The sequence below is a fragment of the Passer montanus genome, unplaced genomic scaffold (assembly GCF_014805655.1).
Source record: "Passer montanus isolate IOZ18808 unplaced genomic scaffold, ASM1480565v1 scaffold86, whole genome shotgun sequence".
Lineage (NCBI taxonomy): Eukaryota > Metazoa > Chordata > Aves > Passeriformes > Passeridae > Passer > Passer montanus.
This window is the reverse complement of record NW_024373923.1, coordinates 1,897,058-1,913,887: the sequence shown is the minus strand read 5'-3', so window position 1 is coordinate 1,913,887 and position 16,830 is coordinate 1,897,058. Positions and strand designations below refer to the sequence as shown.

The 16,830-nt window shown below is 45.3% G+C and overlaps 1 protein-coding gene across 3 annotated transcripts in view; it reads right to left on the bottom strand.

Moving 5' to 3' along the window:
* CTIF (cap binding complex dependent translation initiation factor) overlaps positions 1 to 16,830 on the bottom strand; it is a 147,480-nt gene that overhangs the window by 93,062 nt on the left and 37,588 nt on the right. For 2 of the 3 annotated variants that reach the window (XM_039733335.1, XM_039733334.1), the window contains 4 exons: positions 12,215 to 12,337; positions 8,224 to 8,297; positions 7,307 to 7,411; positions 3,329 to 3,404 (listed from right to left, as the gene is read on the bottom strand). In XM_039733335.1, coding sequence (XP_039589269.1) covers positions 3,329 to 3,404; positions 7,307 to 7,411; positions 8,224 to 8,297; positions 12,215 to 12,337 — 378 coding nt within the window. The remainder of the gene's footprint in view (positions 1 to 3,328; positions 3,405 to 7,306; positions 7,412 to 8,223; positions 8,298 to 12,214; positions 12,338 to 16,830) is intronic. The other variant, XM_039733336.1, reaches the window with a different exon arrangement.

Genomic DNA, 16,830 nt, shown 5'->3' with positions numbered 1-16,830 from the left:
GTGGTGTCCTTCGACAAAACAGCTGATATGGAAATGAGAGGATGATAAAGTCTCTTTCTGCACCTGAGCTGCGCCTCCCTATGCAGCAGATGCTCCCTGATGTGCAGCAAAAAGCAGATCTTATGAATGGAGAACACTTACCTTCACAAGAGTCATTTTTGGCAGCACTTTGGTGAATTAGTGCCCAAATCCTACTGCAGACTCTTATGAGTAAAGAGAGATGAAGAGGTTATGGCTCATGAGCTGAGCCAAGGCAATGACCTCATGAGCTCCTAGCCATGAAGCTTTCAAAAATAAAAACCTATTCCCCAGTAAAAACAAGCACCTCAGATGGTTTTTGAAAGGATGGGCCAAGAGAAAGCTTCAAATTACAAGTTGTGCTGAAGGAATTGTGAAGCCTGTGCATGTCCACGAGATGGCAGAGCACACCATGCTGAGAGAGCATCTCCAAGGACTGGGATGCACGAATTCCAAACAAAAGAAAAGGATCTGGGGAGAGGTTGCTTGGGCTTATTTTGCTTTGTTTATTTTTCCGCATTTTAATTGCCAAATAGTAATAGGTTTTCCCTGCAATATTTTGTTAAAATACTATTGATAGATTCCAGCAGAAAAACTCATGTATAGGGGGATATCAACACCCAGATATCCAGAACAGTCTGCTCAACCCCCTGACAACCAGAATATTCTGCTTAATTAGGGACATTTCTGCATCTTTCTGTAGACACCCATACAGACCTGGATGTACACTGCAGATTAGTTCAAGATTCATGTCCTATGTCTATCACACCTCAACACCAAAGGAACACAAATCTCCAAGCAGCCTGTAAGCAAGACTCCCTACCTCTCTCAAACATGGTGCTTTTAACCTTTCCATGGCTGCTGAGGAACACCCAGCAGCTAAACACTTCCCTCTGAGTCGTGCTGGAGGATGCTTGGACCACCCCAGTTGTGCTGGAGGATGCTTGGACTGGTTCAGTCACACTGGAGGATGCTCAGACTACCCCAGTGGAGCTAGAGGATGCTCAGATTGGCCCCTCCATCTGTGCACGCCTGCTGCAAGCAAGCCATGAGCTCTCAAACACAGGCAGAACAGGAGTTTATATATCACCAACCCGAAAAGCCTCTTCCTCAGGATGCAGCACCCACGAACATAACCCATGGAGTGAAGGATTTTTCTTTCACAGGCTCACACAAGGGAATGTCTTTCTTTATGCCCTTCCCCCTCCACTGCTCCACAGAGCCATTTAAAAAAAGGGATGAGGAGCAGTAAAATCACTGTCAGCATTGCATGGTTGCATTCAAATCCAGCTAACAATGATATGTCAGGATTAAACCAGCTGCCTGCAAGTATTTCACTTGTCCATGTTGAACAAGATAAGCCCTCACCCAGAGCCACCTGGGTCCTAGCTCCCACAGACACATATGACTGGCTGTACATGCCAAGGTAAGCACGTCTGCAAATCAATGCAGCACTGCACGAGTCTGCCTGAGGCACAAACAAAACATCAAATCCAGCATTCCCACTAGGTCTTCTAGCTTGGAGATGTCACAGTAATAATTAAGCAAGATATTAATGTATATATTGGAATTAATTCATTGTATTCATGTACTCTTAGGACACCATGAAATGATAACCAGACCAGGAGGACCTGGCTTATTTAACAGCTTTTGATTAAAACCTTCTTGAAGGTAATCAGCTCCTCACACCAAAGATGGTTTGATTCTTCATTTCCAATTATTCCCCAGGGAAACTAACCTTATTTTGCAGAATTAATGGGGTTTGTATCAGCTGAACCTGATGTTTTTTCTCTGTGACCTAAAGTCCAGACATACCAAACATGGAAGAGACTGAGCAGGAAGCAGCTGCAGGCAGTGCTCCTCCCTGCCAAAGTCAGCTGCCCTTCTCCACTCCTTCATGTGCCAAATAGTTCACCCAAAAGAAACAGTAAGGCAGATTGTCACATGGTCTGCAGGATGAGCAAAGCTCTTCCTCACATGATGTGTGAACAAGAAGCCAGGCTGTTGGAATCCAAAGTGCAAGGAACTCTCAGAACTCTGGGCCTGTAAGCCAAAGCTCAGAATTAAACACAAGATTTGATTTGAGACCTTGGAAAAAGCTCCTAAACTTAAGTACTGAAAGCGAGAATGTAGATTTATAGTTTAAGGCAGAGACATATTAAGCTAAGTAGCAGAAAGTTTAGAGTTTTAGAATTTAAGATATAGGGAAAAAAAAGTAGTTACAGAGGTGAATAAGGAGTTTAGAATGCAGTGCTGTAGGTTTGTGTATCGTAACATGATTGGCTAAGAAAGCTTATGCTGTAGCATGAGCCCATAAGATGAAATATTTAAGGATTAGGTCAAAACCATAAATATCCTTGTAGGCAGTTAATTGTTTATTAGTTAATAAATCCTTAAAAGGTCTTATAACTAGAGGTCTTGTGACCTTCTGAACCATGCAGTGAAGATGTGAGCCAAGCTCAGCCTTCCTGCCTATGTAAAAGATTGAAAAGAAAAAAAAAATCACACCACTAAACCAACTCAGGGGTCCCATCTCTAATTCAGTCAAAATTCCCACAACTGGTGAGCTCTTGGCTCAGCACTGTAAAGGATAACACTACCACAGCACATGAGGTGTTTTCATCCTTGCCTCTAGAGGCAAAGAGGTTTCAGCAAAAACACACTGAGCATCCTCTGAAACTTGCCTAGCTTAGGGAACTCGGCTCCTTTGAGGGCTAGGGCTCTGGAAAATGGAAAACTGTATCATGCTGACAAATTGACTTTTCTAACCTCTCTTCTGAACTTTAGGGTCTTATCCTGCTATTCCACAACATCCATGCATCAGAGGTCATTTAACCAGAACTGTCAGAGCTGCAAAGAGAGATGTGGTGAAAGAACAGGCTGGAGAAAACACACATGTGGACTACCACTGCATATGAACATGGGCACTGCCCCAAAGGGGCAATACCTGGGTCAGCACACAGGCACTGCTGGCTTCCTGGCAGCAATTTATTTTGCAGCTGTCAGGAGGGGTTGATGCTTTTCAGAATCTCCTCTTCTTCAACACATGAGCCATGTGTACCTCCACATGTATACAAATACAGGTATATACTGCCCTCTGTGTATCACCTCCCAACAAAGTCTGTGTGGCAACTGCCTTTGCCCAGCACTAACAGCTGAAACCACAGGCACAAATCTCCATCCCAGCCCCAAAGGACCACAGCCCATCAGCTTTCCCACTCCTGAGGAGGGTTTCCTAAGAGAACACAAGGCAGGGAAGGTGCTGCTGCTGGTCCCCACCATGGCAGGGGCAGATGTCCTCATCACCTACCTGCCACACTGGAAGGACTTTCTCTATGTCGTTCAGGTTGATGCTGTCGCCATCCTCGTATTTCCCCTTTCCAAGCCTGTGGCAAGAGGAAAACAAAACAAAAGCATGTGAAAACTCGTTGGAGACACAGTTAATTTTCTATTACAGCACAAGGGGAATATCAGTTGTTGCTGGAAAGGCCTCTCATGCAAACAAAGAGGCTCTCTCTGGAGCAAGTGTGCTGTGGCTCCAAAACACTCCCACGCAGGCGTAAAGCTGTTAATACAAAATTAAATGCTTTGCTCAGTCATCTCCACCTGCACCATCTGCCACAGCTTGCAAACACTTTTGGTAGTAGCAGCAGCGAGAAAACCAAAGGCAGTCCTGAGCCCAGGGTGACTCGATTTCCAGACCAAGTAAAACTGAAAGCACAGCCCACCTGGACAGCAGAAATGAGAGCACAAAGAGAGTAATGGAAAATGTTTCCTTTGAAGCACTGCTCATTTGCTGGTCTCCACGGGAGCTCCAGCTCCCCTGATGAGAAAGGTGTTGAAAATCAGCAAACACACACCTCAGACAGGAAGCAGCAATCGATATAAATATAAATAGACAATTTGAAAGACAATGAAATTGGGATGACAAGTCAAGCACTCACACACCATACACAGAAGTGGCAGCTGAAGGACTTTTTTGGAAAAAGAAACGAAAAAAAAATCCAGAGATAATTACAAGTTGGATGCAAAGAGTTTGTGATGATACAGAAAAAGAAGGAAATGGTCAATAATTATCATCCTTCTATGTTCTCAAACAACAGAGATGATCTTTCTTTATTATGCAATAATGATAATTTTTTTTTTTTTGGGTCAGTTAGAAGCAAGATAGTGTTATATAAGATACAATAGAGACTTTGGTAGCAGCAGACCCAGGTAACCAGTGCCTAGAAGTCAGAGAAAAACTGATCTTGGAATTAGAGAAAATAGGAGAAAAAAAATTGAGAAAAATGGCACATGCTGAAGTACCAGACTCAAGATCCAGCAAACTGAAGGGAAGCAATTTAATTAACCTTAATCAACTTGAGCACCCTGGTTTAATAAAAGGTATCTCTGACCATGGCAGGGGGGCTGGACTAGGGGATCTTGAAGATCCCTTCCAACCCAAACCATTCTGTGATTCTGTATTTATTGGAAATCAGAGGTGCTCAACAACTGACTTTCCATCATAGATGAAATACTGATTTTGACTTACAAAGGCAAAAATATAGTGTGCATACACGTACAGAAACACTCATCTGAAAAAAATATTTATATATATGTATTTATATAGATGAGACAAATCATGTCACACATCTGGGGACAAACAATGCCAGCTGCAGAACACAAGTGTATTGTAGGGAAAGGTGATTTGGAAAAGGTTGGGGACTGTCCCAGGCTGAATTTCTGATGCTGAACTGTGGCAAAAAGGCAGGGAATGAAGAGGAGGCAGGGATTAGGGGGATGAAGGCAGCTTTCCTCTGAAAACAGCATGGCTGAGCCCCAGCTACAGGACCACAGGCAGCTCTGGCAGGCGTGTTTCAAAGAGGCAGTAGGGAAATTCCTTAAGAGTACCTGAAAAACTCAAGTGATACATGTGCTTGGGAGATACCTGGAATGAAGAGAAAATACCAGCTACAAAAGGATGTTTGATCTGGAAGACTACAAGCAGAGCAAGAGCTAGCACTGGAAATTAAAGCCAGATGAATTCAGGTCAGAAACATGGTACAGTTCCCTGCTTTTTCTTAACTGTTCCTCTTGTGATCATTCAGCATGCCACCAAACAACATCTTCCAATAAATGCAGGTGTCTCCCTGGAGGAAAACGCTTCACCCAACCAAAAGCCATTTGAGGTCAGACAACTGGAGGCAACTACATGGCCAGCCTTGGGCAACTGATCAGACTCAGGAACAAAATGGTTCTTTTAGTGTTGAAAACACACACTGAACAGCATAGTCCTTTCTTCTTTCCCCTATTATTTTTTTCACTGCACAACTAATTTTTTTAAAAAAAGCTTCCCATTCAAGCAAGAGGGGAAAATGCCTAGCTAGCAGGTGGAGATTTATGGAGGCTCAGCAAGCTGAATCTCGGCACAGATTCACCACAGAGAGCTGATGAATGCACAACACAGTCAGCTTTAGAAATTAAAAAAAAAAAAAGAACAATTTTTTCTTTCTTTGTGCTCCCTCTGTCCTAACCAGGTTAATTACATGGCATGCATTTTGGAACATGCACTGTTTTGTGCTGATAGCATCTGCTCAACTTTTCTGTAGATATGCTAATTCTTACTCCACTTTTACAGCTGTAATATTTAGGAGTGATTAAATATGTCACCTCCACACTGTTGCCTCTACCTGTTTGCAATGTGGGCATTCACAATACATCAGGAACCAGAGGAAAAACACAACACCAGCCCTGCTCCATCCTCCCTGCATGTAGCAGCTGTCACTGCCTGGATCACCTGGCAAGTGCCATCAACCATGGAGCATATTATATCTTCTTTTACAGAGAAAGCACATTATACCTTATTTTACAGAGGGCCTCCCTTCATCTTATTTTTCCAACTCATCTGAAAAAATGGGATTGAACTTGACTAAGAGACTTTGTGACTTAAGAGATTTAGTGTTATGTTGTTCCAAATGTTCTGAAAATTGCTCTTTATAAACCTGCAGTATACCTTATGTACAGAACAGGAAAAAAGGTTGTCTGAGTCTTCCTGCCTCTGCACGGTACAGAAGCCTACTGCAGATGCTGAGCCTGGGCTGATATGGGATGTTTCTGGCCTGGCTGGATGTTTCTAATTGTTTCCAATCGGCTGTTCTAATAACAATTCTAAACTTGTCTTCTAAACAAGATGTGCAGACCAGGCATATGGCACTGGCCGGTACCTTGGCAAAACCAAATTATCAGCAGAAAAAAGTCTCCAAGAGAAGATTTCCATCCCTGCACACAACATGGCAGTGATGGAACATCAGCTGCAACCCCATCTTTTAGACATGTTCTATTTTTTTCCTTTGCCTATGCTCTCAGTGACAGCATAAGGGAAATCCAATCTATAGAGTCATGGAATTGTTGTGGTTGGAAAAGACCTCTAGAAGCACCAAGTCCAAGCATTCCTCTGGCCCTGCCTAGGCCACCACTGGCCAATGTCCCCAAGTGCCACATCTACATGGTTTTTGTATCTCTCAAGGGATGGTGACTCCACCCCTGATCTGGGCAGCTCTGCCAGGGCTAGACAGCCTTTTCCATGAGGAAACTGTTCCCAACATCCAACCTACACCTCTCCTGATGCAACGTGAGGCCTTTACCTCTTACCCTGTCATTTGTCACAGGGGAGAAGAGCCCACCTCCCACCTGGCTGCACCCTCCTGTCTGGGAGTGATTGTTTCTCCATCTGCAGAGAACCTGCAGGGAAATGGTGATATCCATCTAGGCAACACTAGTGAGCCACTTGGTGCCAGCACACATTTAATTGGTTTGACCAACCAACAACCAGTAAGGAATCCAGAAATATACCACGGAAGCCTGTGGAGGCTGTCACAACCAAAGGGAGCTGTTGAATGTTTTCACAGTTTTATGAAACACATTGATGCTCTCTCCTTCCCTGAACCTCTTGCTGGGAAGAACAGTGTCATTCACAGGAACTGTAACCAGGTCAGCACTAAGCCAGGATCTTTCCTCCAACAGCCATAGATGTTTAAATTTAGAACACAAGGATCCAGGATCCAGAGTTATTTAAACACTGAGATCTATCAGGCAATCCAAAAATACAGAGAACAACTCTGCTCCAGCTCAGAACTGGATGACAGAGGAAACAGGCAGACTGATCATGGCATTCTCAAACTCTCTAAACAGTCCAGTGCTTCTTCCCATGTCCTGTGTGAGGCGTGCCACCAAGCCAAAGCTCCTAGAACAAGGGAGAAGTTAGAGACCTTCCTGGAGAGCACAGTATTGCAGACACAGCACTCACCCTTCTCTGTCTATGTGAGGCAATGGGTGTTTGGAGGTGTTTCGCAGCTTTCTGTGAAACTGGGTGAAATCTAGTTTTTCAGGCTGTAAGTCCCACGTTGCACCACTAGGAGAGAAAAACACGGAAAAACAGAGAAAGGAAGTCCACCACTAATTAAACACCACTGAGCTGAAGAGCAGAGGGCACACTGGAGCCTGCAGACAAGGAAAGCTGGCATTTCTGGAAGCACCACTCCCTGCTGCAGAGCACATGGATGTGAGCCTCCAACCTTCACACTGATGCATCTCTTTTCATTTTTTCTTGTTTTTTTAGGCATGCTGAGCTCTTGGGGCTTGATCTAAGCCTCTAATTTTGATACAGAAGACACCCTGTAAGATATACTCGCTCTCTGTACCAAGAGGTTATTGCAACAGGTCCATGAAATGGTGTTCTCTCTGGTCCTGCCCAACCTGTCTGCAGATTATGCATAAAACTGGACAGGAAGGGTATTTCAGTGCTTTCACTGAGACAGCAGCTGAAGAGTTCTTCCCAGCAGCTAAGAAGCCAACACATAATGGTACCTCCAACTAATGGGAGAGTAAAATCCCAGAGCAGCAGCTCAGAGCTGACTCAAGTCTTGCCTGTGCAGTTCTGGGGTGACTACAAGTAATTGTACTGGTACTGGTTTCAGGTGTTTGGACTGCAAACTCATCCAGTGGCCTTTCCAGAGCACACAGGATGCTTTAAACAGACTGTGCTTGCTGCCACAGGCTAAATGGGGATGGGGAGAGGAGGAGGAGCAGTGATGCCAGCCCTACCAGGGTACTCTCTCTGATGCCTGGGTACCAGCAGGATGGACACACCAGTGAGGGCTAAGACAAGGAATGGCCCATCCTAAGAGTCCATCTTTCTCTTAAAGCAATTTAAAACCAGCTTACCTGAAGGAGTCAAAGGTGTTGGCAGCCCAGATGTCTGTGCCCAGCATGTCAAGGTTGCTCTCCTTGTTGCCATTCTAGGAGAGATGGAAAGGTGGTTACTTGTCAGGAGGAATATGGAGCCATCCTGACCAGGGCACAGCCTCTCCCACCAGCCACGGAGGTGTCTTGGCTCTGCACAAGTGATCCTGTGTTTCTGTGTGAATCCATGCAATGCAGAGACCCCTCACCTGCTGCAAAAGTGCACCGTGAAGGCAAGGAGTGACAGTGTCAGCCTCGGGAATGTAGGGCTGTGCACAACATGGAGCAGACAATGCACAAGCTCAGCTCTGACTCCAGCCCTGTCCTCCTGCTCCACGTCCACAACCATGATCCACCAAGGTCCAGGGGCCAGGCTGAGCTTCACAAAATCACAGAATCATTTAGGCTGGAAAAGATCTCCAAGACTGAGGCTAACCTGTGCCCGATCTCGCTTTGTCACCCAGCCCAGAGCACTTGGAACACTTGAGTACTTCCAGGGATGAGGATTCTACCACTGCCCTGGGCAGCCTGTTCCAATGCTTAACAATCCTCCCCACGACAAAACTCCTCATAATGGCCACCCTGAGCCTCCCATGGCCCAGCCTGAGGCCGTTCCCTCTGCTCCTGTCCCTGTTCCCTGGGAGCACAGCCCGACCCCCCGGCTGTCCCCTCCTGGCCGGAGCTGTGCAGAGCCACAAGGTCCCCCTGAGCCTCCTTTGCTCCAGGCTCAGCCCCTTCCCAGCCCCGTTCCCTGCCCTGGACACGCTCCAGCCCCTCAGTGTCTCTCTTGTCCTGAGGGCCCAGAGCTGTCCCAGCACTGGAGGTGCCTCAGCAGGGCCAGCACAGGGCCTGTGCCCTGGGGCTGTGTCACAGCCTGGCTGGGACAGCCCAGGGGCCACTGGCATCTTGCCCACCTGGGCACCCTGGATTCATGTTCAGCTGCTGGCACCAGCATCCCCAGGGCCTTTCCCGATGGGCATTTTAAGAAATCTCCAGCCAACTGTGAAACACCTTGAATTTTCCTGTGCAGGCAGCTGCTTTTGTCCAAATGTGCAACCCAAAAATCTCACATACGTTATTCAATGCCCCATCACAGCCATTAGCCCTCACATGTCCTCCCTGCCCTCTCCACAGGTGAAGTATAGCAGGTTGGATTTTGCCATTCAAGACCATTCAAGAAATCAGACCTGACTCAGTCTGGATGGATTGAATGCATTGCACGTAAGGAGTCCACATTAACCAATTTTCCCCTCAACATTTCTTATTCAGATTACTCACAATCTTGCACATATTCAGATTATTTAAAAATTCAGTCCAAATGGTCCCACTCTGGCAAAACATGTGCTAGAGAAGGTGGATTCCATCACTTCCCCATCATATAACTTCTGTCATTTTCAAGTACTATTAATTTAACCAAGACATTAGAAACTCATAAAAATTGTGACCATTTCTTAATGAAGTCCCAGAGCTCAATCTGCTCACAAATTGAGCAACACTTTCCCAACCAATGTCAGGGACACATGTCCTTAGTGAACAGATGGTTACACTCTGCAGTCATTTCCAGCACAACCAATTTAGACACCAGAAACTCCAAACACAGACACACTGCTCCCTTTTTAGTCTCCTCCAAGGAGTTTATGGATTATGATTTTAACCCCTGGGGATCTGCAAGTTGACATGTCTCTGCTCAGAAACAATTCACCAGAAATACATAACTCCCGTGATAAGTTACAGAAGATGAGCTTTTTATTTTAGGCAAATGTAAGCACGATTTTCTCCCACCAAGGAGAGGAACTAGTTTCTTAAATCCTTACAAGCATCCAAATGCAGTGTAATGGAAGCACACATGTGCAGGTTATCATAGCTGACACAAAAAGAAGAGACAAATCCATTTCAGGTGGCGAGGAGATCAGGCAGGTCCAAGGCAGCAGCTGGACACTCTCACCCAAAGCTGGTCCTCCTAAAAAATGTCCCCACAACCTCTTGGAGACACTCCAAGCATCAGCCAGACTCCAGAAAGGCTGTGCCAGGGCCCAGTGATAACACTCCTTGTCATTAAGTCGTGAGTCACTGCGGCCATTTCAAGACACCCATTTGGTCTGCTATGACCTGTCTTTAGAACCAGTCTCTGCGTCAGCTCACAGGGAGCTTACTAAAATGCTCACAGCACAGTGCCAAGACGTAATAATAAGACTTCAAAAAGCCAATTCTCAGATCCAGGTACAGAAAAAGATTAAAAATGGCATGTATTTAAGAAAAGCAGTGACTTGCTGTCAGTCCCCCCAGGACTGCAATTATAACCATCAGCAATTTCAACATGAAGCTCTCAGTGACCCAACCCACAGCTTTAGATAATCTTTTTCACTGAGAAGGAGTTACTGCTGCTGAAAATTAATTAATTCACTCGGAATGATAATTGAGAGAGACGCTTTCAAGAGTAACACCAGTACTCTGAGAGATGAGACATCCAGTAAAGCAGATCCTGCACACAGTCTGGTTTAAAGGCACGTCCACAACCTCTGTCCTCCTGCCCCTGTGAGCACAAATGACCTCCATCCACTGCTGCCCAGCCCCTGGAGCTGCCCACACAAACAGGGACGGACCCACGTGGACTCTGGCTGTTTACCATGCATGCAGCTTCAGCAAATTCCCCACAAAGTCAGCATTTGCATGCACGCAGCAGCTTTACAAAGCCCAGCTCAGCGTCCTACCTCTTGTTGCTCCTCATTACCATCCTCCAGAAAACAAATACGAAATCATGCTCTTTGCTGCACAACTGCAACCAGGTTAAATCATCACTGCACACAGAACAACACCAAGTGGCCACCTGGGTCCCTGCTGTAAATTCAGGGATTATTCTGTGCCATGTATTACTTAAACATTTTTATGAGTTTAAGGAGCTTCCCCCACTTTTTCTCCTTCTCAGCTGCCTACAACCCCTGGCTGCACTTTGGTAGAAAATAAAAAAAGGATGAGATAGATACTGAACTGTCTGAAAAGGCTCCAGTTCAGGGCTTCCCTGTTGAAAACCGCAAGTTGTCATGTGAAAAATACAGATAAAAATTTGGAAATTTTGAGGAAGACAGTATTACCCCTGCTCAAAGAAGAAAGGATATGTTCGGTCTCATTCCCACCAGAAAGGACCATCACTTTCCAAATACAACCGGGTTCTGTGGGTCCTCTCCCACCACAGCATGGCTTAGAAGGAAAAACTATTTCCTCAAGATCTTCAGGAGGACGAAATAGATGAACGGACCAGGAATTTGACCCTGGTTCCAAACCTCAGCATCTTCCATCCGTTTCTGGCACAACTGGTGCTCCTGTGTGCATAAAGGCGAGTGACTCCAAGAGAAGACAGGAGAACATAGGCTGACTGAAACTAACAGGAATGGTTCCTTGTCTGAGTTCAAGGATGGGCCTAAACCCATATAAAAAATAATTCTTAGAGTCTTTTGCAGGGTAGGAAGATAACTTCCCATCTAGCCCTGCAGACAGCTCACACAGAATCATTAGGCTGGTGTTAAGGTCACCATTTAACACTATCTATGTGCTGCCCACTCATCTTTCAACTTTGCAGACAGCTCACAAAGAATCATTAGGCTGGTGTTAAGGTCACCATTTAACACTATGTGCTGCCCACTCATCTTTCAACTCCTAATGAAGACCTGTCAGCAAATAATTACAGACACCTCTTGATTTCTCAAAATTGAAATACTCCAAGACTTCAAATACAGAAAAAACACCAATTTCCTTTGCAGTTAACCGGCTGACTTCTTTCCCAAAGCTAAGGCAATCAGCACACCTCAGCAGGTCACACACCAGGAGTGAACCAAACAGGTCCTTGAAGTGTCCTTCCCAGCTGACATGCACCCACGCCTGTGTGTGACACACACCACAAACATGTCGTGAGGGAGATGCCTCCAAGAAGCAGCAAGCAGGGGACACAGCTTCAGCACGTCACCACCAGGTATACCTTGGCTGATTGCCTGAACTGGCTGCTTCTCCTGTGGCTGCCAGACCTGGATCCAGAGCCCTGCCTGGAGCTCGACCCCGGCCGGGATCCTGTGCTCCCACTGCTGCTGTGATCCCACTCTTCCTGAAAACAACAAACAGGTTGCTTTAGTCAAGGGCCACTCCATTCCACACACTCCAAAACCACTGACCTGATGGAACAGGAGAGCTCCAGCTCCCAGGCCACTCGTGCCTGCACCTACAAAACCATGCCCATGACCAGCATCCTGATTGTGAGGCTTCCTCTGACTCCTTTAACATGTTCAATTTAGATTGCAAAGGGATGACACTGTGGGAGGCTCTGATGAAGACAAAATTTGGCCCTAGTACTCTAGTGTGTGCATGGGGAAAAAGAACACTTACCTTCTGTATCTTCATGAGTATTAACTATGCATATTCATCAACCCCACGCCCTCTAAAGCTGCTGAAGGGCATTTGGACAATGTCCTTAATAACACGCTTTAACTTTTGGTCAGCCCTGAGTTGAGCATGCAGTTGGACTGGATGATGGTTGGTACTTCCCAACTGAAATCATTCCATTCCATTCCATTCCATTCCATTCCATTCCATTCCATTCCATTCCATTCCATTCCATTCCATTCCATTCCATTCCATTCCATTCCATTCTTTTACAGACTCACAGAATATTCTGAGGACCATTGAGTCCAACTCTTAAGTGAATGGCTCATACAGAGATCAAACCCATGACCTTGGTATTTTCAGCACCGTGCTCTGACCAACTATCTACTCTCAGAGTCCATTCTGTTCCCTTAATTCTCCTCCCAGACCCAAATAAACTTCTCAGTCAGTTTTCCCACTGCTCAGCCCACTGCTGGAGTCCAGTTATTCACATGGCTGAGAACTCTTGTAGTGCACCAGGAAACTCATTACACAAATAACTATTTTTGTCTCTTAAGGAGCTATGCCTGATGTTTGCCTTTATTCTCTCACTTGTTGTGCTGTCAAGCAAACTGCAGGTTTCTTGTTCAGCCTTCAAGTCATAATGATTCATTGAAAACCAGAATAACTCACCTGACCAGCTCTACCCAAACACCCCACAAGGCCTCTGGGGAGAAAGATGGATACTGTCATGGCAATTGTTCCAAAAGCTTTGCTCAGAGGCTTGGGAAGGGCTTTTGAAGCGACTTAAAATTACTAAAACCCCACAATACCGCAAAGCACAGAATATTCAACTCTTCCAAGTACTCTGAAAATCTGGAAATACAAAGGGAAGCCTGTGTCTTTAAGAGGGTTTCTCATGTCTCAGATGTTCCCATGGGGCTACATGAGGTCCTGCAGACACTGCCATGGGCTAAGGCAAGGGCAGGGCCACCTCAGCCTTCAAAGCCAAAAGGATTCACCACTCAAACTGCTTTTGAACACAACAGCCAAGTCCACGCCACTAACTTCGGGTCCCAGCTCCACCACTGCCACCTGACTTGGATGAGGCAGGAAGAAAACTGCACAGCAGAACCTGAAATACCTAGGGTGATGCTACCCATGGTCCAGCATGGACCTTTCTGCACATGAAATATGGAAGTATTCACCCAACACAAGGAATTGGAAGCCAAACACTCCAGTGCAGGTTTCTGCATCGCTCCAGCTGGACATCTTGCACCCTACAACCTAGTAAGTTTCAAGCAAGTTCAAATACATTGTGGTATTGACTTCAAAAGAGGCAATTATCTGGTTTTCAAGTTGTAGATAAATGAAATTGGAATGGTTGTGGTTATTTCCAATGTTAAGAAGTTAAAACACCTTCTTCCTCCCTTCTTATCACACCATCAAATCTCCCAGTGGCTGAGAAATACTAAATGGCACAAAAGGAGCTGCTCAATTGGCATGAAGGGATAAAAACTGTGGTGGATGTCAGGCAGGCCACTTCAGGAAGGCCTGGGGAAGAGCCAACCTTGTAGGCATCCTGAGAAGTGAGAAATACCTCCTTTGACATGGGAAACACGTGCACCAGCTGAAAAGGTGGTTGGGAGAAATGCACTTCTCTGCTTGATGTTTGAAGGATTAATTGTATCCTACACACTGAACATCCTGTTCACACACACAAACAAAATTTCTGTGCCAAATGCTGCAGGTCAGCATATGCATCCTTTGCTTCAAAAGACACACTGAAAAGAAAAACTGTTCACTTATATTCAGCAGACCCATCTTTTAGGAGTGGTTTTCTGCAGACAATCCAAGATGTTGCAAATTCCAGAAATGCAGCTGTTGTGAGAAATGAGAATATTGGTATCATCATGCATCAATGTCCACCAGGAAAAGACACTGGATACAGTACAAACCAGTCAGATCACAATCACAGCTGATTTTAATAAACCAGCTTGTCTCCTGGCTCTAACTCATGGCCTGGGGCTTTCATCCTCTTTACCTTCCTTACCTTTATTAAGCACTGATACTAATATTGAAAACCAAATAATTTTTAAAATAAAATTTCTACATTAAAAACTGTTGAAACATCTGCTGAAGATGCAAATAGTCCAAACTGAGTACTGCCTGAATATACTCATGTTCAAACTCACCAGCACAGCCAAGCTCAGTATTTCCCCCAAATTTCTGACTAATTGCCATAGATTAACAACTTTTTACTGATACCTTACTGAAGGGAATTGAAATCTCCAGAATGAAAATCCCTTCATCTGGGATTTTCTGGGAAACGATCCCCAGAAACAATCCCACACCTTTCTGATGGCTTTGTGTCCTTTAGTAAAGCTCTTTCATGCTAAAATGGACCCTCTCTGCAGACCTTCTGTGGGAGCTGGGCTGCTCACACCAACCTCATGGGTGATGCTCAAGGAGTGGGTGAGAGCATGCAGATAGTGATAGTTCCTTAAAAAAAAACCACCCAAGCAGCAAAACCCCTTCACCAGCACCATTGCAAAGCCCATAAAAACCCATTCCCAGACTCCAGAGGCAGCTGGAGTCCAGCAGAAAGCCATGGCTTGGTACTGGTGAGGTGTGGCACTGCTCTTCCTCCATCCTGTGTATGTTCCACACACAACTCCTGCTAAACACACCCACCATACTGCAGGAACAGAATTGACTGCTAAAGCCAACAAACACTGAAAAGGCACAAAGCTCTCTGCGCCCTGCCTCCTGCTGACCCAATTCCCCATCATCTGGCCCCATTACTCTGCCATTCCCTTAAAAAACAAGGATCTCCCAGTCTCAGTCCCCAAACAGCCCTTGAGCTCTGGCTCACAGATCTCATTTGGGCTCCTCCATCTACCATTTGTGGTCTACACTCACCAGCAAGAGATGGGACCTCTGAGCCACACTTTGGGACTGGGAGGGAAAACACCATCCCTCTAGAGACTGATTCCCAGGAGCTGCTCAAACCAATGCCAATCCTTCTGGCCAAGCTCTGCACCTTCTCAGGAACAACCAGGCTCATGCACATTACCACTGCCAGCAGCCCTCCTTTGGAAACTAGCTGTCAAATCTAACATTTGCATTTTAATTAGCAATAATCGCATGTTTCACTTACACTGCAATTTTCACCTTTGCAGTGAGCTCTTTGAGGCATGAACTAATTAATCCTGCTGCCTTTGCCAGCTCAAGAGTTAATATTTTCTGCTGCTTCAGTGCAAGTTTGAAAATCCTATTTGCAGAAAAAGAAGATAAGTTTCCCCAGCGCAGAAGCCATAAATGGAAACACAGTGATCACCTACGTGGCTGCTTTCAGTGAAGATAAGTATGGGTGAAGCGGGCTGTGCTGGTAGAGATGCAGATCAACCCTGGCAACAGCACAAGTTTTAAGTGTCCTGAAGATATCAGTGGATTCTGGATGGGATTCATGTTCAATCGTATGTAAAAATTTCAATATTCAATGTACAGCATTCATGGGTGGGCCAGAGGAAAAATAACAAGAAGCTGTCAGAGCTCTCAGGACCCCAAAACCCTCTGAGATATTCCCCAGCATGACAAGGGTCTCACATCTCTACCCAGGATCCCTAGGTCAAGCTCTGGTGTTTCCTTCAAATGGTTCCTCAGTTCTGATATTACTCCTGGTCAGAACAGAAAACAGCTATTGTGTAAAAGGCCCTTTTTGAGGTTTTTCTGCAGTGGAGGCTTTCACACACCGAATTTGTGCTGCTGCCAAATCTTCCCGTTATGCAGAATTTTTGCACTGCACTCCAAGTACCTCCTTAGACCCATTCCAGAAAAAACCCTCCAATTTTAATAAGGAAAACCAAAGGCTTAATTATTTTAGTAACTCAAAATACACTTAAAAAAAAACCCCCAACAACAAATCAACCATAAGATTACTCTAAATATCTTAGTAGGGTAAACTTTCTAGCTTCTTTCTCCTCAAAGTATTACATAATGCTGTAAGAACATCAGAAACTGTTATAAAAATGTGATGCAGAGGCCCCCCACTGCTCCTTCCCAGGTCTATGTCCACTTTCCCCAGACCTCTCCAACCTGCAGAAGGTACACCAAACACCACTTTGAGATCTTCCATCACGGAAAGTAAGGTTTTATCTATAGTTGTGTCATAGTAGAGGACCAAAGGACCTGATGGACTTGGAAGGAGTAGGAGGTTAAGCTTACAAGATCTTTCTG